At 44.4% G+C, this 23,967-nt stretch overlaps 1 protein-coding gene across 2 annotated transcripts in view; it reads right to left on the reverse strand.

Annotated features, from left to right (window-relative positions):
- LOC306940382 (glutamate receptor ionotropic, kainate 2-like) overlaps positions 1 to 23,703 on the reverse strand; it is a gene marked incomplete at both ends in the record, with an annotated part of 115,577 nt that extends 91,874 nt beyond the window's left edge. For both annotated transcript variants that reach the window (XM_079525436.1, XM_079525435.1), the window contains one exon: positions 23,586 to 23,703. In XM_079525436.1, coding sequence (XP_079381562.1) covers positions 23,586 to 23,703 — 118 coding nt within the window. The remainder of the gene's footprint in view (positions 1 to 23,585) is intronic.
- Positions 23,704 to 23,967: the final 264 nt, after the last annotated feature.

Here is a 23,967-nt window from a genome sequence, read left to right on the forward strand (position 1 = left end):
TTAACCATACACATCGGCAGTCTACGACACGTCATAACGCAACGTGTTGTGAGCTTGTAGATCTGTCATTTAAAAAAAGATATTGACTATGTTTTTTGGAAGAACAACTGGTGTAGAGATTAACAGAAACAGAAATCTTGTCCCTGGCACAAACATTTTCAGATGGAGGTCCACACACAGGCTCCATCTGAATCAAACAAACAAATCTAAATCATAAACTTTGCAATGAACCAGCTCAATAAACCAAATCAATCAATCAATCAATCAATCCATCCATCCATCCATCCATCCATCCATCCATCCATCCATCCACCTATATCCACTCTTTCAGTGCAGTGTTACGAAAACCATGAATATGGAGTGTTATTACAATGGCCAATTATCCTCTTGGCTGTTGAAAAGAAGCAGTGCTCTCACTGCTCTGCATGACCTGGCCTGGTGTTTGTTATTTACTGCCAAACACAGTCACTCAAAATCCTTGTCAAAGCCTCTTGATGGTGGAGTGGAACTGGAATGTCAGCAGCCAGTGCCAAGCACTGCACTAAACCTCACGCTGGTTGCCTCAAATGTAGGACACAAGCATTCATGCACGCACAGTTTTATATTAGCCTACTATAATTGTGAGGACATCAACATTTAAAAACTTGAATTTTATGAATGCCAGCTATATACAGGTTTAATGTTTGTTGTTAGTTCAATGATCGTTTTAAAAACGCCATTGACAATAAAGACAATAAACATTTTGTCTCAATGTTTGTTTTACATCATCATGTTGTAAGATAATAAGAGCGCCCCTCACTTCACACAGGTGTGATTTTTTAATCATAATTAAGCCTGTAAAGCTAAAGAATAGCAGATCTACAAGCCCACAACGCTGTGCGCTTCAGCTAAGTGTAAATCAGGTCTATTTTTGATCCCTAAACCTATCCCCAACCTGAATCTTTTCTTTTTGAGTGCATGGTGCAACCGGGTGCAGCCACTCCAATGCCCAGCTATGTCTGTCCCTCCCTAACTATGTCTGTCTGTCTGTCTGTCTGTCTGTCTGTCTGTCTGTCTGTCTGTCTGTCTGTCTGCCTGTCTGCCTGTCTGCCTGCCTGTCTGCCTGTCTGCCTGCCTGCCTGCCTGCCTGCTTAGGGTACCAACAGGTGACAAGGCGGCACTGTTGAGCTTCACACTGTGCACAGGTGCATGATGGGAAGCTGAGTTTTTTTGCAACCATAAAACAACCATTAGGGGAGAGAGAGAGAGAGAGAGAGAGAGAGAGGGAGAGGGAGAGGGAGAGAGAGACACCTTGGAGGATTGAGCCTGAACAAACCTGACAGGTAAAAACCCAGTTGAGTCCCAGGAAGCTGTGACTGATGAGAGAATTTAAAAGCTACGCCTGCGGCATTCACCCCTCAGAGACTCCTGTCCTGGGTCATTTACACCCAGGACAATAATTAGCTCCACCTGCTAAGAGATCAATCTCACTACTTATAATGATGAACACGCACATTCACACATACGCACACAAACACTCATACGAGTGTGCGTGAATCCCACAAGTGTGTGTGAGTCCCACGTGGCAAGTCAGTGGTCAACATTTAAGCAGTTAACCAGTTCAGCCCTATATAGGCCTACATTTCGCACATTTGAAAAAAGCAGATCTACAAGCTCACAATGTGTCGCAAGATTGTTAAGATGTTATACTTTTGAAAACTTGTGAAACGGGACATTCTGCATGACTACTTTCTACTTTTGGTACTTTTAATACATTTTGATACCTACTTTTGAACTTTTACTCAAGTCAATTTTGAATTATGTATTGATACTTTTACTCAAGTAAAACATTTTCCATTTAAGCCTAACGTAAGGCCCTTAGACACGTGTCCGATGCCATTGTTTCATTCATTTTTATTTTTATTCATAAAATAATAAAAAGACGCACTGTCGCAGACTTGTTGAACGGCAAGAGGTCAAAGCACGTTGAATAGAAAGAAGAAGCGCTGCTGTGGTCCGTGTGGTTGTACAAACTGTAAACAGGTGCTCGTTGGCAAGGGTTCGATAATCGTAATAAAAAAAGAGGTCCAAGGCACTCTGTTACAGTCAAGTAAAAAAGTGGCATACGCTCGACAAAGAGTATTAAAAAAAGAAAGACCTACGCGTTTCGGCTGTAAAAGCCTTCATCAGAGTTCGTCACGTGTTCATTTTTTGTGTGTAAAAAAACATCTGACCATGTGTGCAAGGGGCTTTATATTTAGAAAATCGCAGCTCTACAAGTTCACACAGCTTATTAGATCAGCTATTGTCGGGTGCGTGGCATAGACAGAGCCTATAGATAACAGGTGTGCTCGTTTCCCTGGCTCTGTCTCTACTCGTACTGTGTCAGTCTCCCTCCTCGGTGGATGTGCTAATTTGCAAGCGCTCGCTGCGATGTGCTAGAACACCACCTGACATTTTGTGTGCTAATTTGTCAAACAGGGATCCCTTTTGGCGCTAATTGTGGCAAACTGTGAGTTGCGCTTGCCTTCCACGGGCCCGGAACGGAAGGTCCCCGGTGGGTGACACGCGTCTCCTCGCGGTTTTCTACTGCAGCTTTGTCCCACTTCCAAAGTGCCAAAGAAACTGAGATGAATTACCACCCACCACCTATACCGTATGCTGAGGATGAGCGAGCACCCACGCATGCACAGTCAAATCCTCAGTGTTCTTCTTTCAGTGTGAAAATGTACAGGTACTGTCTGTAGGTCCATTTGGTTATATTTGTATGCTATTAGTTAGAAATGGGTACATTAACACTGAGGATTTTTATATGTATGTGACACACACACACACGCGCACACGCACACGCACACGCACACGCACACGCACACGCACATTCAACTCTATTCAATGCTTTCACATTGCAGCGATCCGCATCAGAGTACACTTCAATCAGTCCCGATGCGGTCACGGGAACGGTTGGGTGATCCAGCTCCCGGGAACTGTATGCAGTATTCACATTACCACAACATCTGCCAAGTGGTCCCGAGTGCGCATCGAGGACCATAGTGTGAATCCCCCCTACGTCGATCTGGATCAGATTCAATGTTGCAGAATGGTTGTTTTTTTGTCAGGTGAAACCACTTGACTAATGAAAGCTCATGAAGTTCTAGCCCTAGTCATACTGACGGCCTAACCTGATTGGCTCTTCTGGCCAATGGGACACCAAGAAACGGCAAAGCTGCCCTCTGGCCAATGGGAAGAGGAGGGGCAAATATCCCTGGCAGCCACGCAGGCTGCAGTGCAGAGCCAGAGCAACGCAGCAGAGAAGCACTGCATGATCACAGTCACACTCACGGGGTGACGGGGAAGGAAGAGTATCGATATAACTAGTACTCGATATAACTAGTACTCGATATAACTAGTACTCGATATAACGGTATATAACAAATGCGGCTGAAACAGCACAGCCAATGCAAAGCCACAACAAAACACAGGGGGGGGGGGGGGGGAGAACACAACGGAGACAGCGCACGCAAACAACGGCCGTGAGGTGCGAGGTTGTGACACACAAACATACACGTTACTAAAATAATAATCAAACAAATATGGGCCGGGGGGAGGGAGAACACAACGGAGACAGCTCTTCTTTCACCTGACAAATATCACTATGTGATCATTTCTTGTTTACTTGTGGTACAAAGGATGTCGTGAGTCATGTGACAATGATCAACAAAAAGTATTGATATTCGATAGTTTACCGCTAGCTTTAGATTGATGGTCAGTCAAGAAATGCCAAATAATATCATGAACGCAATATCAACCCCAAATTGGAAGTTGGATATTGAAGAGTGCACCTCCAAAAGTGCTTTCTCTTCTGCCCATAGAGATGCCCTCTTCTGCCCATAGAGATGCCCACAAAGATGTACCCATATTTATGCCATAGAAACGCTATTTCCCACTCCAGCTTTCTCATGTCACGCCAGCTGCAAGCCATAACTGACAAAGTCCTGGTCGGGCCACCCAGCCTGGCAAAGACCTGGGCTCCGAGGAGCACCCTTTTCTAGTTGTCTCTGTTGTTCTCTCTCGCCCTCCCTCTCTCTCTCTCTGTCCAGCGGGCAGGTGTGCACCCTGCACGTTCGCACCCACAAACACAAACACACAGTCTTTCTAGTCCTTATGGCTCGGTTGCGTCTCATGGTGGCATAGGCAGGTGACAGATGGCAACCTCACAGCACTGCTCACTGCTGTAACGTAAAGTTTTAATCAAGCTGAAGCGTGTGTGAGAAATGCTAATTATCCGCTGCAGGCAAAGAGAAATGCAAGGAATGGTGTGTGTGGTGTGGTGCGTGTGCGTGTGCGTGTGTGTCATGTGCACAAGTCCTGGGTGAGACTGAACTGTAGTTGCAAATAATTAACTTGCCGTGTTCTAGATGTATATGTGTTCTTCTTCACCTTTTGCTTTTCCCAAGTGTGGTAAAAGCAAGCAGAACATTGTATTTATATTGTATCTCTGTACACAGTGAGTAACGGCATGGATTCAATGTCTCTAGTGTCCTTGCTGTTTGCAGGCCTCCAGCACTACTAGTCACCTAAATAAATACGGGCCAAACACTATTTTTATTTGGAAAAAAAAACCCAAAAAACAAGACCATGTCTGGAAACGTAGTGGGGATCCCAGCAGTGTTTCAACATACCACCGAGGACACACCTGGTGGGAATACAGCAAAACACACCCGGCCATCGTTCATGTTAGATATATAGACCAGACTGGTGTCGGAGCACAGCTTGGAATAAGCAGAAATTCCTCATTCGCCAACATTTATGGCACATTACATTCAAGGTCAGTGTTTAAGTATACTTAAACCCCCTAGACTTAGTAAAGTGGACCTGAATTGTCTCTGTAGGCTACTTGGGACGCTTTTTTCTGTCTACAGTATACACCACATCTCTTCACGAAAACTAGACGATCTACAGGGGCTAGATGTGCTATTTTTGACTAATGTTCCCCCCAGAATATGGATAGGGGTACGGTACAAGTGTTTCAAAGGACCATACCGATGGACTGGCATGTTCAACCACTTACAGTCGCGATGCACTTCATTTACAGCAGTCTTCCAGGGGTAAATACTTGACCCCCTCAATTTTTCCCCTACACACCAAATCTCTTGACAAAATAATTGCAGATCTACAAGTTCCCAACACATTGCAGCAAGTCAAAGATATGCTATAGAGAGTATGCGTGTGACATCATCATGTCATCATACCCGGAAGTAATGCGGAAAAGCCTATTGGCAAAAAACGACTTTCTGGCCTTGACAGCCCATACATCCAAACAGAAAAGTCCTATCTGATTGCTTTAAACAACGCTAAACAACGTTAAACTCACTTTGCCACTCACTTTGCCACTCGATTTGCCACTCGATTTTCCATTCACTTAATGCATGCGCAATGCGCATACCCTCTATTGGTGCGCTTTAAAACGTGGATTAATTTGTAATGTCTAATATTCATGATGACTTCACCACTTTTCAACCTATCTTCATATAATTTGTCCTCACTAATGTTCATGATAAAATCTCTTTCCAACTCAGTCTGTGTCTCATAGGAGGGCTGTGGGCAGTTCAGAAATCCGTCCTCCAGTGGCATCATCTTTAGGCAGAGTTTTATTAAAATTAGATTACAAAAATATATATTTATTATTTAGATTTTTATTATCGTGAGAACGATGGCTTCCATTATAGCATTGTAACGAATAGAAAGCATGCAGTTTCGATTCCCAATCGATGATGTGAAGACGGGTTTCTGAACTGCCCACAGCCCTCCTATGAGACACAGAAGCTCCTTTTCCACCAAAAGAACTTTGGTTGTACTGGATCCGTTCAGATGTTTGGAACCTTGGTGCTTTCACGGAACCAGCAGACTTTTTTTAAATTCCAGTTCCGAAAAAATTCGGAATCGGGTTCGGAACCAATTCATTTTCAATGGAAACACTCTGAACTGGTTCAATATTAGGCGGGAAAAAAGGGGCACTGTGAGTAGAAAAGAATTATGCTATTTTATCATGAACATGAGGACTTTAAGCAAGAACAAAAACATGGCAATACATCATATATACACAAAAATAGTTTGTGAATCATACGTAAGCTAAGAACATAACAGTGGAATATCTATATAATGAAACTATGCATATATACTATAATAGTATATGTCTACATACAATTCTACCTAAGTTACATAAGTTGAGCAATTATAATGAAGAACTGGTGAAGTCATCATGAATTTTAGACATTACCAGTATATGAAGATAGTTTAAAATGTGGTGAAGTCGTTCTTTAACCCCGCAATGATGTTTAGCCAGCATTGAATACATTTTCTAGGTACTTTTGGTATGGTTTTAATGGCAAAATTAAAAGAAAATAATAATTTAAATACTATAAATAAATACTTAAATTTTTTAATTTAAAGTTTAGTGAAATAAGAAAATATCCTATAGCTTTTATGCAATATATGGCAGAAGCTCTGAATAGACAGTGGCACGCACGCACGCACGCACGCACGCACGCACGCACGCACGCACGCACGCACGCACACACGCACGCGCACACGCACACACACACGCACACGCACACACACACACACACACACACGAGCAGAGAGTACATAATTACTGTAGGTAACAGAAAATTAGATGGGAGTCAAGCACCCTTTTCACTTCCAGGCTCATTCTCATTCTCCCGCATGTTCCTCCTGCTCATCATTAAGGTCCCATATACTCTAGCCTCCACTCTCTATCTATTGTAACACAGCACAAAGGGAGCGTAAAATTAAACCTGTGAGTAGACACTATCTTGTGCCAGAAGGCAAAGGTCAAGAAGTTAATTCAGTAGTGGGATTTTCAATGTACACTGCTCGGCCATAAGTGATGGATTGCATGAAATAGAATCACAGTAATCTAATTCCGAAAAAGGGTTTGGTATTGAATCAATTTATGGACAGATACAGAAAGAGCTACCTGCCTTATAGTGGCTTGTTATATTAGATAATTGATTAGATAAATGATATGATCATATATTACTCGTATACAATAACAGAGTTACCCTATTCAACTGTATGCCATGGAGGTGTGCACTGTACAGTATTACACCCTGGCTATGTAATGTTAGTTGGTGAATGCATCCAGTGTGTTGGGTTGGACTAAAAACCTAAATACAGACAAGAAGAGCAAAGACAAAAATGGTATTATCATCCAGGAAATGACCATATTACAGCACAGATAGGCTATCGAGTCCTGTTAATACGCAAAATTAAACAGCTACAACAACCGGTCACACATTGTACCTCTCAACTAAATTCAATCTGCAATAGAGGTATAATTATGGCTAAGAAATATTACAACGACCTGTCCATTTTGTGAAATAAGCCAAACAGAGCCATCTAGCTCAAAGCTATGTATAATTCCTTATTGATTCCAATGACTGAGCCATTTCAACTATGAAGATCCTTTGCAGATGAAGCAAATATAAAGGTTAAAGAATTACATTTTAACCTTGAGACATTGTCATGACTTGAAATGGCAGACTCAATGCATCATGGTCAAAAATAGTTTAATTCCATGATGCATTGCATCTAGCTAGCTCGTGTGATAAGATTTTACCCTATTGGCCTGAATATAAGACATTTTCTTCCAATGGATTTTTTTTTTTTTAAAACAGGGTCGACTGGACTGGGACTGGACTATATGACATACATAGTCCGCAAATGAATCTTGAAAAATGGGGTTCATCTTATAATCAGAATAGTCTTATATTCGGCACAATACGATACTTTATGGAACACAGGCATGGATCCTTTTCAGAAGTGACATTTTGACGAAGGTAATAACTGAATGTAATAAGGTTAATTAATCCACTGAAGTCGTTCAGTATGCCAGCGTGAAATTAACGGTACGGGAGCTGCTGGCACACAGTAACACCTAGATGACACGCACCCACAATTAATGATATTCATCTTCAGCTGTGATCGCCTGTCAAAATAAATGTCTGCTTTGAAAGGGGTCTAAGCCAGGTCTATTGGTTGGATAGCGAAGGTCTACTTCGCTGTCACGCAACACACACACACACACACACACACACACACACACACACACACACACACACACACACACACACCATGTGCTCAGAAAACAACAGGTGACGGCACATATGCTGTCTAGACTGGTGGGAAGGTGAATGGGTGAGAGAGATAGTGACTCGCGACCAGGCGAAAACTGAGAGAAGAAGTATGGGTGATGTGTTTGGGTTGGGGCGAGGGAGACAGACATGGCAAAAAAAACAACGGAGAGAGAGAGAGAGAGAATAAAATAGAATAAAATAGGTCACCAGAGGCAGATAAAGGACACTCAATTAAACGAGTGAATGGATGGCCCATTAGCCCTGAATGGACACCTGCATCGCCCCACCCTCTGTCTCAGCTCCAGGGAAGAGTAAATGTCAGTTTGCGGTTGAGTTCCATCAGTCTCCTTTCTGGTCGCTGTAGCGCAGTACACAGGCCTGCCTGATCATGGTAGCTACAGGTTAACACTATTGGAATACAGTACTGTAGTTAACTACAGGACAATGTGTCAATTCCGTCCGTGGTGCTTTTAACACACCCTCCCTACACTCACATCTCACAATCAATCATAGCCTCTCTCAATAGACAAGGCAAGATGTATCTACTGTAGATGGATGTAAAAAATAAATTACAAAACAGTATTAGGAGGGGATAAAAATCACCCACTTCTTTTCATGTGATGGGATGATAAAGCTGCTTCTGAAATGTTATGAAATGGGAGGCATACCGACTACTACAAGTAGTGGTAAGTGATGATCTCAATAGATGTGGAGGGGAAAAATGGCTTTGCCATTAACTCCTTAGACGCCCGTTCCCATAGGGGGCCGTAGGTAGCCAATGCCAGTGAAAATGTGCAACATGAGCAGCAGAGAAGAAGGGCTCTTATGGTGGTCTACTGAGGGTCACAGAGGCCTACTAGCGAGCCGATCATTGTTTTGATTAGCGGGAGCTCGAATTAATGTTTTATTAGGCTCCGATCATGGTATTTCATCTCATTATGAGCCATAAAGACACTATAGACGGTGTGCACACGTGCACATGCAGAGGATTGGGGATTTTGGCTGTTTCTGACATGGATGCTAGCGGCGGCTAGCGACCGAAGCTAAATCAAGGTAAACTTAACTTAAACTCTAGATTAAACCTAATTTATCATACTTCGTCTTAACATCTTTGGTAACCTGTGCATTATTAAATAAGCTAATCGTCTGTGGCGTCCAACTCCAAACTGTTAAGACACAAAAGTTCAGAAATGTAGTGTTTAGTTCTCCAATGACCTCTGCCATTCATTCACTCACATCCTGCCGAGTGAGGCACTGCACTTGTCATTGATGTGACAGTCTACTGTATAAAGGCCTATGGCTGGGTGTGGGCATGTCTCTGTGGAAGCTTTGCCAGGCGGGCAGGGGCCTATTGGATTCCTGTTTATTCTTTATTTATCTCCTCAATATCTGAAACTGCACTGGGCTGGACTGCTTGAGAATGCACTAGATGGAAAATCAATCCAATGCCGTCTTACTCTGCCATGATGTTTTGTACGCGTGTGCCTTGCTACTCCTCTCCTCTCTCATGAGATCCTCTGACAAAGAGACCGACACAACCTCATTTAAAGAACAGGGGGAATATGCCTCTGAAAGGTCTCTGAGCATAAAAGGGTGGAAGAAAATGTAATTCAAGGTTCACGCAGACAGAGATGTTTTGCATAGCCCCGGTGAACGGTGGACAATAGGGCATCACACAGATTCTAAGAACATCGTTTTAAGCAAGCTCTCCTCAGAGCTTGTCTCCCCCTGTGTTTTGGCTTCACAATGAGATTAATGTTCAGGGCTGAGTACCGGTTCTGTCATTCTATTGTCTCTCTCTCACACTCTCCTCCTGCTTCTCCCTCTACGGTGGCTGTGAACTGAAGGTGAATCACCATGAGCTACTTTAAAGCTGAAAGCCAGAACTCTTTTTGTCAGAATAACATTTTATTTGAACCAATATGGTAGAGCAGTGGTTCTCAATCTGTGGGCCGGGAGGGTATTGCAAGTGGACCCCCAAATAATAGCGAAAACACTTTTTTACAAGATTTTAACGATAATATAACATTCATATTAAAGGAGCATTCAGTGATTTGGGTGATTTGGAGAAAAAAACAGTCCGCCCTGGTAACAAGATGTACACATGCACACGCTCTACAGTGAGGGAAGTACAACAGACCAACAGCACACACACCAAGGCCCGCCCCACTCGATCATGATTGGAGGAAGGCCTCTCTCATCCTGATTGGTTGAAAGCTTTGCCACCCAAAGCCCAAACCGAAACTAGGGTTTTTTGACCCCAGGGGCTCACTGGGGACAGGGAGGAACTCCTTATATGGTCAGCACACTTTATAGTAGGGAGGATTATCCAAAAAATAAGAAAAAATAAGTGATATTTGAATTAAGTGAAATCACTGAATATACCTTTAAAGAACAAGATAAACCACAAATGCTGTGGTTGTGCGTTGTCTCCCGGCTCTCCTGTATAGAGACATTTAGATCCTGTGGTCAGGTAGGAGCAATAAGTCTGCTGTAGTTTTGTTGGCAACGTGTTAGGTCTGTGTTTGGAAATGGTATGCATTACAGTTGAGTTTCTCGCATTGTGTTACAGTAGCCTATTCTGGGTCCAGGACAACATCACAGAGGCCATTATCAATGCATAATTAAAAGTGAGCCCTGGCACGCAGATAGGCCATTAGTCTCCTGCCGACATTAATAGCAGAGCCAAACATACAGTAAGCACAATGCACGCTGACCCCTAATTAGCATTGTCATCAGCTCCCATGACGAGACATTTGACTAGCTGTGTTTGTTTCCCTCTCCCAGAACAGTCAGTTGGCAGTTCTTAATTACTGCCGCTAAACTGCCACAAAAAGCTAAATGCCTCACATGTTTAACGCCCACCTCAAGCATAAAGCATCACATTTCAAACTTAATTGGAAGCTCTTCACAGTAAACACCACAGTGTTGATGTATTCATTCGTAACTCTAAGAGGGTATACAAAATGTAACCAAATGGACCCTGACCCATAAAGTGCCCATATATTGGTTGTTGTTGTTGTTAAAATAAATGTTAAATATAGCAATCATTGCTACAGACTATTTCAGTAACTGGAGAGACGGTTTACCGTTAACATATACTGTAGTAAGCAGAATAGTAAACAGAAAATACATTTTCAGACCAGGATACCAAATGTATCCATTCAGGAGAGTGAACTTAAGTTAAGTTAAGCCCATATTAAGCCCATAAATGGAGATCCCTGATGTCATCAATATTGGCCAGCAACTCTACATCTGACCTCAAACCTCAAACCCATAGATCTCCATATAAACGGAGCTGACCTGTTCTGACATTCCATATGTTGATCGTTCCCCATCCATCCTTCCTCTTCGATGTCTCCCTTTCTACTGATATCTGTCCTTTTAAACTCTAGACGGGCCTGCCCCAAAGTTATTAGTGCAGCCACGCCCGGCAGCCGGCGAAAACTAGAGTTCTTAACAGGCCCGAAAATTAAGATCTTACCCCCCCATGCCAAAGCGCCAGCGCTCTCCCAGTAGTCTGCTGTCAACCAGGCAGATATGCTGATCTGACCCCCCCATTCCAAAGCGCCAGCGCTCGCCCAGCAGTCTGCTGTCACCCAGGCGGATGCGTGCACGCGCCCTCAGGCGTCTTACTGGTACAGTATACGGGATCTACAAGCAAAATCGGAAGTGATGGAGAGAGCAGACACCATAATATTTAAAGCTGGTAAATCATTTTTCTAAGGTTCTCTTTAGCTGATTGCTAAAGAGTGAGGGAGTGAGTGGTTCACAACTTCACACGTTCGAGATTGAGCACAATGTCTGCTCCGACAGCTCTTTTGGCAAACAGACAACAACCAAGAGCATGTAGTCTGGTCTGTGCGTCTCAGAGCTGTTTAAAGTCATCATTAATTCACAGGAACATTCTTTATTAATGCCCTTTGTAACACAAACACACACTGTACAAAAGCAAACACACTATAGCCTACATGGCATGCGTGCATGCTCTGAATTCCCCTCATGGGATCAATATATGTCTATCTTATCGTATCCAACACATGCATGTGTGCACGCGCACGCGCACACACACACCAAGTCAACATCAAAATAGACAGTGCCGCCCTGATACTTCTTGTAGATCCTTGTTTGTATTCTTGAGCATGGCTAATCTCTAGATAGCCACAAGTTGTCTAAGTCTGTATTTAGACAATGCAATTATGCATTATATTATTACTCTGTAGCAATGCTGCCAGTCTTGTTTGTTAATGCAACTTTATGCTGGCTAGTGGCTAACAAACCTAAAACCAATCTTTGAGCCTGCGACTATGATTTTCCCTTTCGCCCCCATAGTCCCATCTATCTGCATGCACATTCTTGAAATTCAGTCTGTGTAGAATAGCTAGATATACCTTTATTGAGGTGGGGTGAACCTCAGTCACCAGAGGCAGCACAGCAGTGTGTATACAATATCCACTTAAGCCCTATATACTTTGTCATATTACAAAGCCAATATACAAACTCAAAACATGTCACATTGTTATGCGTTGTGAGCTTGCTACTTTACTTTAGTTGAAACATTTCTGAAACATTTGCCCACAATACAGTAGGTCCTGGCCGGCTCCCACTATGCCTCAACACACAGCTCTCTCAGCCATAACTCCCCAGCATCTCAATTCACAGTGGTTATCACACAGGAAACACTAGAGGAAAGTGGGCCATGATGGAAAGGGAACAGAGTGGACCGCTCTGAGGCAAACTAATGTGGTATATCTGCTGCTGGTCTCAACACTCACACAGTCTCTCTCTCTCTCTCTCTCTCTCTCTCAATTAAATTCTCTCTCTCTCAATTAAATTCTCTCTCTCTCTCTCTCTCTCTCTCTCTCTCTCTCTCTCTCTCTCTCTCTCTCTCTCTCTCTCTCTCTCTCTCTCTCTCTCTGACCCCCCAGGTACCCCTCCCCTTTTAAAAAACATGTGCCTTATACCTTTCAGCCACACTGATATACATCACCCATTCCCTCACTTGTTGGGATTGTGACAGATGTGTGTATAAAACATCAGGAAATGACTCCTCAAGTGACCTTCAGCCGGGCTGCTTCTGCAGCTCCTTCACTCAAAGGCAGCGAGGCGGCAAGGCGAATACGGGGCTCTTCTCTGGGGACAGTTTCACAGAACAATTACACATATAACCCCTGACCCCACTGACGCCCGGCCCGGGGAAAACATGTGATTGGCGGTGACAAAGAGCGATGGGCTGTGGATATAACGAAGGTCTTCTCCATATAGAACATGCCACTGACATGACAAGACAGCAGCAGAACCCCTGCATGACACAGACCGCACAATACAGTAGCTCCTGTGGGGTCTTGGTCAAAACCATTTGCTCCTTGTGTAGCGCAGTGGTTCCCATGGGGTCCGGGGACCCCTGGGGGTCCTTGAGGGGGTTCCAGGGGGTCCCCAGCTAAATGATAGTTTGGAACCAAATGGACCCTTATTGGACTGTAACTCAGAGAGTGTACAAATAGACAAATGGACCATGAATTGGGGTCCCAGAGATAGAAATGCCATTAAATGGGTGTCTAATGCAGTTCAAACTGGAGGTTCTTGAAATTAAACGGGTTGAGAATCACCGCTAGAGCCGTACAAATCTTCTCTTATGGGGGTCCCTGGCATATCTCTTCAAATTGGGGTCCGCGGCGCAGGCTAATTAGTGTCAATTTGTGAGTCCTTGACGTGAAAATGTTTGGGAACCATTGGTGTAGCGTACATGTATGACTGCAGCCTGTGTGGCAACCACTTTGTTGGAAACAGGTTGGATGACTTGACTTCTCATGTTATGGTGGGGTTCATGAAGCAAGCGAGGGAGTTTGTCCTGTTACGCAAACAACCCCCATTGCGGCACACAAGACCAATAAACCGTGCAAGAGGAATAAATGCTAAGCACAGAAAGATGACTTCTTATCTCCTAATTTCACACCTCGCAGATATTTTCCATTTCAAAATGGCATGGAGAGCATAGGGCTGAATTAATCACCGCTGAGAAAGCCTTTTGTAACTGAGGCATGGCGGCGAGACCTTCAAAGACAAGACACAGGCCTGTAAACAGGTTTTAGAAATCCATCTAGATACTTCCATGCTTCAAACCCATGTGTGGCGCTGCATGCTAATGCAAGACAGATCTCCTCTTTGTTCTTGAAACCCGTGGTGGGTATTTTTAAACCATGAAAAATCATTTACAAGGGGAGGGGAGATAGTTTCATATTTCTATAAGCTACGGCGGGCACCGAGTGACACATGAATATTTTAAGCAGCTTTGTGCCTATTTAAATGTTTGCTGTGAACGGGCTGGCAGCAAGCCAGGGCACAGGGTGTTATCCATAATTCCTGCAATCCCAAGATAAACTCTGGCAATCTGATAATTCAGACAGGAAGAAAGCAAAAGCAACTAAAGTGAATTAAGTAAATAAAAAAAAGAAGAAAATAAAAATAAAAACTTGGATTGAGTTCTCTCTACCCTCACCTGTATGTGTCAAGCCCACAGTTTCACATTCACAATGCAACCAAGGGATTAGAAGAATTAGAAGAACTAATAAGAGAGGGACCTGTATATTGGCTACATTTTGTGTAAATAGCTACAATAAGTATTAGGTGAACAACAGAATAGCCTATGCCTTATTTGCTGTAGGGACTTGAAATTTACTTTAGATCCTTTCCAAAACAAATACAAAATAAAATAAAACATATGTTTTGCTTTAGTGAGGGAAAATATTAACATGAGCAGGGATTAAACAAAGTATTTTGTCTCAGTGAACGATACTGTAAGAAGGTGTAGAGAGCCTTGGGACATGGCAGCGGATGGTGTTAATACTACAACTCTCGCAGCACAGCCGCTTTAAGGAATTAAAACATTCATCAATTTCATTGTGGATTTTTCCACAATGACTGTTCTCCAATTCAGGCATTATGACTTACAAAACATCATGTATCATCATGTATACAAATGCCATTCAAATCTGACATAATGGCAGGTGCTAAGTCATTTCTAATAGTGAGTGACTAAACATTTGTGCTTGGGATAACTACATTAGATCATGAATGTGCTGCTCCAAACAGTCTGCACCCACTGTAATTGTCATGTTTCGCCAGAGTGCATGAAACACAAACCAGGTGATTATATGACTGCAAGTATATGCATAAGCCATCTTCATGGAATAAAGTGGCTATAAAATTAGGGCCGTTAACTTGCCCAAGAATCCATTTAGCTGTCATATGGTGCTGCAGGCATTGAAAATATCCCTGAACTATAAACCTTATTAAATTCCAACTTGCTTGCTGGCATACAAATACAGAGAAAGGTGAACTTCCACAGCAACAGCAAGTTCCAGTATACTGAAACAATGCAGTGGTTATTTCAGCCAATATATCTCATGCTCCTGTAATGTGTGCTGACAGCCATGAATATCAGCATATGGGCTTCTACAGTATAGCCTACTGTAGACGCCAGACAAGGGGTAGACATAAGTAGATTATATACAATTATAGTACACTGTAATTCACGTGTACATTACATTTTTGACTTGCATAAAAAGCTGCTTGCTGAACAACAAATTGGATTTTAGATTAGGCTACTTAATGAAAGTGGCTTTCCTGTTTGGCAAAGGTTTTGGCAAACTTATCCCTTTAAAACAAGTTTCCTGGTGGTGCCTCAGCCTGCTTTTTATTTCAGCACAGTGCATGGATGTTTGCAATGCACATACACAATATTAATAAGCCCAAATACTTCCTCAGGTGATGAAGAAAACCCAAGGATTCCTGCTGTGAATGTACGCATGTAGAGTATATGATGAAAACTCATCAAGACTGTGCATTCTGATTGTACGTTAGTTAGGCTACAGTGAGCACATTTTGCTACAGGCAATTAATGGGGCCTATCATTCATGGTACAGGTACTGTACATTGGGGTGGAAGGTTGGCCTTGACGTATAGGGAGGCTGAATGCTGTATGACTCAAAGGTTGAACTTGTTGTTGTTGTTCTATACGTCTACAAACACAGGCGGGTGTATTCCAGCTGTAAACTGCTGACTGCATCTACGGTGCCCACCAGCTCTGCTGTCTTTTCATAATGCACAGTATAGACCTGCTGCTATGCTCACGTATCTTTATACCTTATCTGTGTGAATACGTAGCTTTTTGTCTCCACCAGGCCGAAGGCATGGGGAGAGAGTATGTTTTGCACTCCGTCCGTGTGTGTGTCCGTGTGTGTGTGTGTGTGTCCGTCCTTCCGTCCGTCTGTTACCAGCTAATCTCCGGCACCGTTAACCCGGTCGATGCCAAACTTTGCACACACACTCCCTGGATGCCAACGATGAACCTCTGCCCCACGGCCTGTTATAGCGCCACCATGAGGCAGCTTTTCACATTTTTTACCTAAAACTGCACGGATCTGCGTGAAACGTTGCATGCACACTCCCTAGAGGACAAGGACAAACCATTTTCCGCATCTGCCTTTTATAGCGCCACCAGGAGGCCGACTTTTGTAAAACACATTTTTTGATATTACTCCTCCAGATTCTGTCCAAAAATCTCACAAATCGTTACACACTATCTCTATGGTCATGTGCTCAAGTCGGATCTGTCCGATATTTCATATTCCATCCTAATTGGCTATAATTAGCTTTCACAGTTTGCAAGATTGCCCCGTTTTGAACGAAAGCCTCAAATCATGAACGCAGCATGCAATTTACGTGAAATCTTTCACACATTTTCTTACTAGGCTGAGGAATATATCCCACCCTTTTCACATTGGCCTGTTATAGCACCACCAACAGGTTGATTTTTGCAAAACACATTTTAGAACAAAATGCCTCAAAAACATGTTTATATTAATCATAAACATTTTGCCAAACATCTCACACAGTCCTATCCTCCTGGTGGAGACCTGTGCCCAGAAGGGCACTTTTTCTAGTTTACTTTGTTTCTTTTCTTGATCTACTTTCCCCCTTGTCCCCCCTTGTTCTTCTTCCCTTTCTTTTCTATGAAAAAAACAAAAAACAAAACTATACGAAGAAAAGGAAACGCCTGGGCGAGAACCCATGCAATTGTGGCATACAGGAGCGCTAACGAGTCTCTCTCTCTCTGCTGATTACTGATGGTCTGCAGCTCTCTCCGGCCCGGAGATGTCTATGCCAAAAAACGGACAGGTCTCTTTCAGGCTACGTACACATCCATTGATAAACACATGCATTTAATCAGAGCGATTGAACACAGGGGCAGCTGCGTTGCTGTGCCCCTGGGGCCAGTTTTGTGGTCCAGTGCCTTGCTAATGGGTGCTTTAGAATCAGAATCAGCTTTAATTGTCACATCACATATTTACAAAGATCAGTGGGTGAAAAATAAATTCACTTTTGTGCATAGTTTTGAAAGGGAAATCCATGTGCCGGTCTCCGAGGCTAATGGATATGCTACAACATAGAGGTGTCATTAAACTTTCCTGAAGGTTTTCTGAAAATGTATGATTTCCCTGCAGGCTTTTTTCACTGATTATACTAATTATACTGCTTTGCTACTGAAAAGAGGTGTCCAGCAGAGGAACTCTATCTATTCAGGGAATCTGAATAGAATTAAATAACACCTTGGCAAATGCCCCCCCTTTCTCACTGATGATGTTCCGTTCCTGACAATGCAATCTACTGAATTGCCAATGGCAGGACATGTGAAGTTCTCAAATGGCACATCTGTATTCTCACTCTCAAGGCATCCTATAGTGAGAGGGGTACCCTTTAAGTCATTTACCACGTCCCGGTAACGCAGCCTGTCCTGGAATGCAGAAGTTCCGTTCTCAAACCCAAGACATAGAAAGGGACGACGGCTCCCCTAAAAAAACCTGTTAAGAGGATAGCTGAAGCGGACTTGACCCACGAGAGGCACCGCCGTGCGAGCCGTTAGGCCATAGATCATCGCAATCCCGCCCCCTTTCAGAACGACGAGGGCACCAAGAAATAATTCCCCATTCATTTTGTCCATAGGCGTTTCTAAAAGTATTTATTTAAAGACCTGTAAGCCTCGGACAAAGCCAACAGCCGAGTTGACAAATCATGACAATAAACATATTTCTTTTGGCCGAACAAAGAATTAGAAATAAGGAAAAAAAGGGCAGGTTTTTTTTTCCTTTTTCTTTATTGTCATGATTTGTTAACTCGGCTGTTGGCTTTGTCCGAGGCTTACAGATCTTTAAATAAATACTTAAAACGCCTATGGGAAAAATGAATGGGGAATTATTTCCTGGTGCCCTCGTCGTTCTGAAAGGGGACTTTCAGAAAGACGACACTGCGACGCTATAGTGAGTTGCAGTGCTGAGCGTTGGGACGTCTGCTTCAGCAGCCGACTCAGCGCTGTCCGAGTTACCTCTCGATAGGGACAGCATCGTAAATCATCACTTCCCCCATCAGCATGCTATAGTCCCGAAACATCATATAGTGCCGCATGGTCCCATCCGTTTTTTCAAAAATAGCAGATTTTTCAAAAATAGCAGATCTACAAGCTTGTAGCGCGGCACTCAGTGCTGCGCTACAAGCTTGTAGATCTGCTATTTTTCAATAGCTAAAGTATAACATAATGCTTAAAACACCAAAAGGTGTATCAACCCTGAATGGGTTGATACAATATACCTACGTCTTTGATTGAGACATTTAGACCCTGGTGGACACACGGCCACGCATTTTCATTGATATCAAACAAGAGAAAAATATTCTGATTTGTGAGTGGTGCAACCACTCCATTACACAGCTATGTGGGTCCCTGGGTCTGTCTGTCCAAGCACGAAAATAGCTTGGTTGGTAACTCTGTCACTTCTCGACTGTTTCAGACACGGGGAAGCTTGCCAGAACTAGGCCAGCCCCCTGGGCACGTTCCTGATGATCTGGAAGTTCCGGGGACCCCCACATGGTAACTGTCATTTCTCGACCGTTTCGGACGCAGGGAACCGGAACCGAGTCAGCCCCCTGGGCACGTTCCTGGTGGTCTGGATGTTTCGGGGACCCCCCAGGGACCCCCACATGGTCATTTCTCGACCGGCACCCTGGCCGCGTTCCTGTGGGTCTGGAACTTACACGGACCCCCGGGGACCCCACACGGAGTTGCACCACTCACTTCACACGGGTGTGATTTATTTCTTTTTTGGGGGGGTTGGCCTCTCCTTCTGCACCATACTCCTTGCTGTTCGCGCATGCGCTGTTCACTTTCCTGTTTACCGCTCAGAAAGAAAGGCTTGCATCTCCTAATCTAGGGAGCTCTCCGTGGTTTTGACCAGATGGATATACTAAGATCTTCATTTCTGACTTCAACATGCCTCTCGTTTAAAATATGAACGCGAGGGATTATCGAGCGACTTTATCGTAATCATAGCGTTTTTTGTACGGAACGGAATGGGGGGGCTTTCAGAGTAAAAGCTGCCATATCTGCGTGGCACCCCGAGCTGCTATTTTGAAAGAAATCCCGGCGCTGATTGTGTTAAAGTAGGATTAGAATTTGTCTGCAGCTGGTGACCGGGACATTTTCTAGTTGACACTTCGAGGGAGAGCAGTGCTACATGGGAATACACAAGGCTGAATAAGTGTCAGTGTTACAATGTGTAAAGGTCTCCGAGTGACAGCAGAACAGCGGTTATACAATGCAAGTCCAGGGCCGGGCAACACAGAGCTGAAGCAGGAAGGGGACACACAGGCCCTGGGGAGCTGACCCCTCATTACCCAGTGGCTTTCTGGGCCAGCTGGGATAATACGCTGAGCATGCATGGTCTGTGTATTAGTGTTGTGACATGGGTACAAGAAACTGAAATGGGTTATATTTCTCTCAAGGTCTCTTTTTAAATCGCTCTGCGTCTTTGTCTATATCTCTTTCTTTCTCATACAATACGCACGCACGCACGCACGCACGCACGCACGCACGCACGCACGCACGCACGCACGCACGCACACTATTAAGATTATCATCAGAGAGAAGGTATAACTCAGTCCTTCCTTTTTTAAATCAAGTTCCTTTGTAAGGAAATATGGACAGATAAGCATATTTCTTCATGGAATGACTAGCATACATGGATGTAAATATTGTCATATTGTAGTAGAACTAAAGCAGATGATAATTCACAAATATAAGCAGAGAATATAAGCAGAGAAACCTTAAAAAGAATAGCTTTCAGGGGCGTCCATAGCAAAGTGTCCATGTTTGTCCATTGTAAAACAAATACATTGAAGCCCATTGCACATTGTTGTGGTTATTCAACCACTCGCTTCAATTTGCATAACAATGTCGATTTGCAGTTTGTACACGAGTGTGTCCTGAATTTCTTGGCTGGCCGGTGTTGTGGGAAATATAGCAACAGGCGTGGTGGGCCACAGAGAGACGCCGCAGTTCTAAAACCACACAAGCATGTCCTGTCACCCAGAGCCCAATATCAGAGGCATGAATCACGTCGTCGCCGGAGATGTATCTCACAAGGGTATCTCCGGCAAGCTATTGATGCAAGCTGGTTGCAGAGCCAGCATCCCTGTCAGACAACGTGTGAGACGGGAAATCGGTAAGAGAGGAGAGGACAGTGGGAGGATGCAGCAGGCAGGAGGCAGAGAGAGCTCAAGCACATGCCGTTGCCATAGAGGCGGCTCATGCGGACGCGGCCTGACTTTTAAACAGGACCCACACGACGGGGACTGGGGTTGTGAGAATGTCTTGTCAACGTTTGATGACATCCTTTCGTCAATCCAAGATGCTCATCACATATACAAACAAAGAGGAGGCAATGGAAGAGCGTGACCACTTGCTAAACCCTGATTAGTTTATCAAGATCCCCCAGGGCTCTATACCAAGTATGCTCTTTCTTCCCAAAAATAGCTCATCTACGAGCTCACAGTGAGCTTGTAGATCTGTATTTTTGGTCAAATGTTTGCCACAGAACAGAATAGGGACAATGGGGTTCATGTAACGCACGGACAAATCTTCCGTTAGATTTAGACGAAGGAATAAAATAAGTGAAAGCACGGGATTCCCAAATCAATAGCGGTTTAGTCGAATGGAGGTTGAAAAGTGCTGCCAAGTGTATTGATTGGCCTTATGGCTGAGTGATTGATCCCCACTCTGTGGTAATGTTTACATGTAAAACATTTACTGCAGAGGACATGCTGAGGTGTCAGCAGTTTGAGGCCACTGACAGGGCAACCGACCAGCAGGAAACTGACACTCTGTTGAGGTGTCAGCAGTTTGAGGCCACTGACAGGGAAACCGACCAGCAGGAAACTGACACTCTGTTGAGGTGTCAGCAGTTTGAGGCCACTGACAGGGCAACCGACCAGCAGGAAACTGACACTCTGTTGAGGTGTCAGCAGTTTGAGGCCACTGACAGGGCAACCGACCAGCAGGAAACTGACACTCTGTTGAGGTGTCAGTAGTTTGAGGCCACTGACAGGGCAACCGACCAGCAGGAAACTGACACTCTGTTGAGGTGTCAGCAGTTTGAGGCCACTGACAGGGCAACCGACCAGCAGGAAACTGACACTCTGTTGAGGTGTCAGCAGTTTGAGGCCACTGACAGGGCAACTGACCAGCAGGAAACTGACACTCTGTTGAGGTGTCAGCAGTTTGAGGCCACTGACAGGGCAACCGACCAGCAGGAAACTGACACTCTGTTGAGGTGTCAGCAGTTTGAGGCCACTGACAGGGAAACCGACCAGCAGGAAACTGACACTCTGTTGAGGTGTCAGCAGTTTGAGGCCACTGACAGGGAAACCGACCAGCAGGAAACTGACACTCTGTTGAGGTGTCAGTAGTTTGAGGCCACTGACAGGGAAACCGACCAGCAGGAAACTGACACTCTGTTGAGGTGTCAGTAGTTTGAGGCCACTGACAGGGAAACCGTCCAGCAGGAAACTGACACTATGTTGAGGTGCCAGTAGTTTGAGGCCACTGACAGGGAAACCGTCCAGCAGGAAACTGACACTCTGTTGAGGTGCCAGTTTGAGGCCACTGACAGGGAAACCAACCGACCAGGAGGAAACTGACACTCTGTTAAGGTGTCAGCAGTTTGAGGCCACTGACAGGGCAACTGACCAGCAGGAAACTGACACTCTGTTGAGGTGTCAGCAGTTTGAGGCCACTGACAGGGCAACCGACCAGCAGGAAACTGACACTCTGTTGAGGTGTCAGCAGTTTGAGGCCACTGACAGGGAAACCGACCAGCAGGAAACTGACACTCTGTTGAGGTGTCAGTAGTTTGAGGCCACTGACAGGGAAACCGACCAGCAGGAAACTGACACTCTGTTGAGGTGTCAGTAGTTTGAGGCCACTGACAGGGAAACCGTCCAGCAGGAAACTGACACTCTGTTGAGGTGCCAGTTTGAGGCCACTGACAGGGAAACCAACCGACCAGGAGGAAACTGACACTCTGTTGAGGTGTCAGCAGTTTGAGGCCACTGACAGGGCAACTGACCGGCAGGAAACTGACACTCTGTTGAGGTGTCAGCAGTTTGAGGCCACTGACAGGGCAACCGACCAGCAGGAAACTGACACTCTGTTGAGGTGTCAGCAGTTTGAGGCCACTGACAGGGAAACCGACCAGCAGGAAACTGACACTCTGTTGAGGTGTCAGTAGTTTGAGGCCACTGACAGGGAAACCGACCAGCAGGAAACTGACACTCTGTTGAGGTGTCAGTAGTTTGAGGCCACTGACAGGGAAACCGTCCAGTAGGAAACTGACACTATGTTGAGGTGCCAGTAGTTTGAGGCCACTGACAGGGAAACCAACCGACCAGGAGGAAACTGACACTCTGTTGAGGTGTCAGTAGTTTGAGGCCACTGACAGGGAAACCGTCCAGCAGGAAACTGACACTATGTTGAGGTGCCAGTAGTTTGAGGCCACTGACAGGGAAACCGTCCAGCAGGAAACTGACACTCTGTTGAGGTGCCAGTTTGAGGCCACTGACAGGGAAACCAACCGACCAGGAGGAAACTGACACTCTTGCTCCTTTACCTGAGGACCACATTCATGCCCAAAGTGTAGGCATATGAACATTTTTATAGCCTAAAGTATTAATGCATTTGAAAAAGTATTTTCATTTGCTGCCCTTCAGCTGTTGCACACGACTTATAGACAGTGTTTATTTGGGTATAGTTTACATCGGTTATTGCAAGTTATGATCCTTGATATCCGGGGAAAATATAGAATAATATGTGAAGAAGGAAATAAGAAATATTATGGATAAAACATCCATTATAGGCTAGCCATTGTTACAGGGAGATAGAGTGTATAAACATGGTTTGTCAACTCTAGAAAGGAAAGGTCAGCTGTTGAATCCTGTGAATGTCATTTTAGGGGGGGAAAAAGAACGCCTTCAGTTTGTAAATTGGCAACATAATCACAGATAACCTACTACAGTCAGTAGGCTATAGCCCTAATTTTAAAACAAACAAGTAGACTATCTTACCGAATCTTAAAACGTGTGGCATCCCGCGAGAGTATCCAAGAAACAGCAGCAAAAGCGGGACCAGCCTGAGGTTGAAACTGAAAACGAGACTAGTTATCACAGGGAAGGTAATCTTCATGTTGTTTGTCAAAATGCACAGTGGTAATCCCCCGTACGCGTTTGATTCCCCTACGGTCGTTCTTCTACGGTCGTTCGGCAGGGTGGACGGTAACCCACGCGCAAGATCACGGCATGGTCACTCGCGCTTCCCCTAAATCCATTAGCAGTCCCGGCATGATCCTCCTCTTCACTGCGCCAAGAAACAATCCTCCGGTTCAAGGGACGGTGGGACATCCATGTCGAGAAGTGAACAATCCGGTGGGGGCCCATGCAAGCGTGGGCT

This window comes from Electrona antarctica (assembly GCF_951216825.1).
Source record: "Electrona antarctica genome assembly, chromosome: 17".
NCBI lineage: Eukaryota > Metazoa > Chordata > Actinopteri > Myctophiformes > Myctophidae > Electrona > Electrona antarctica.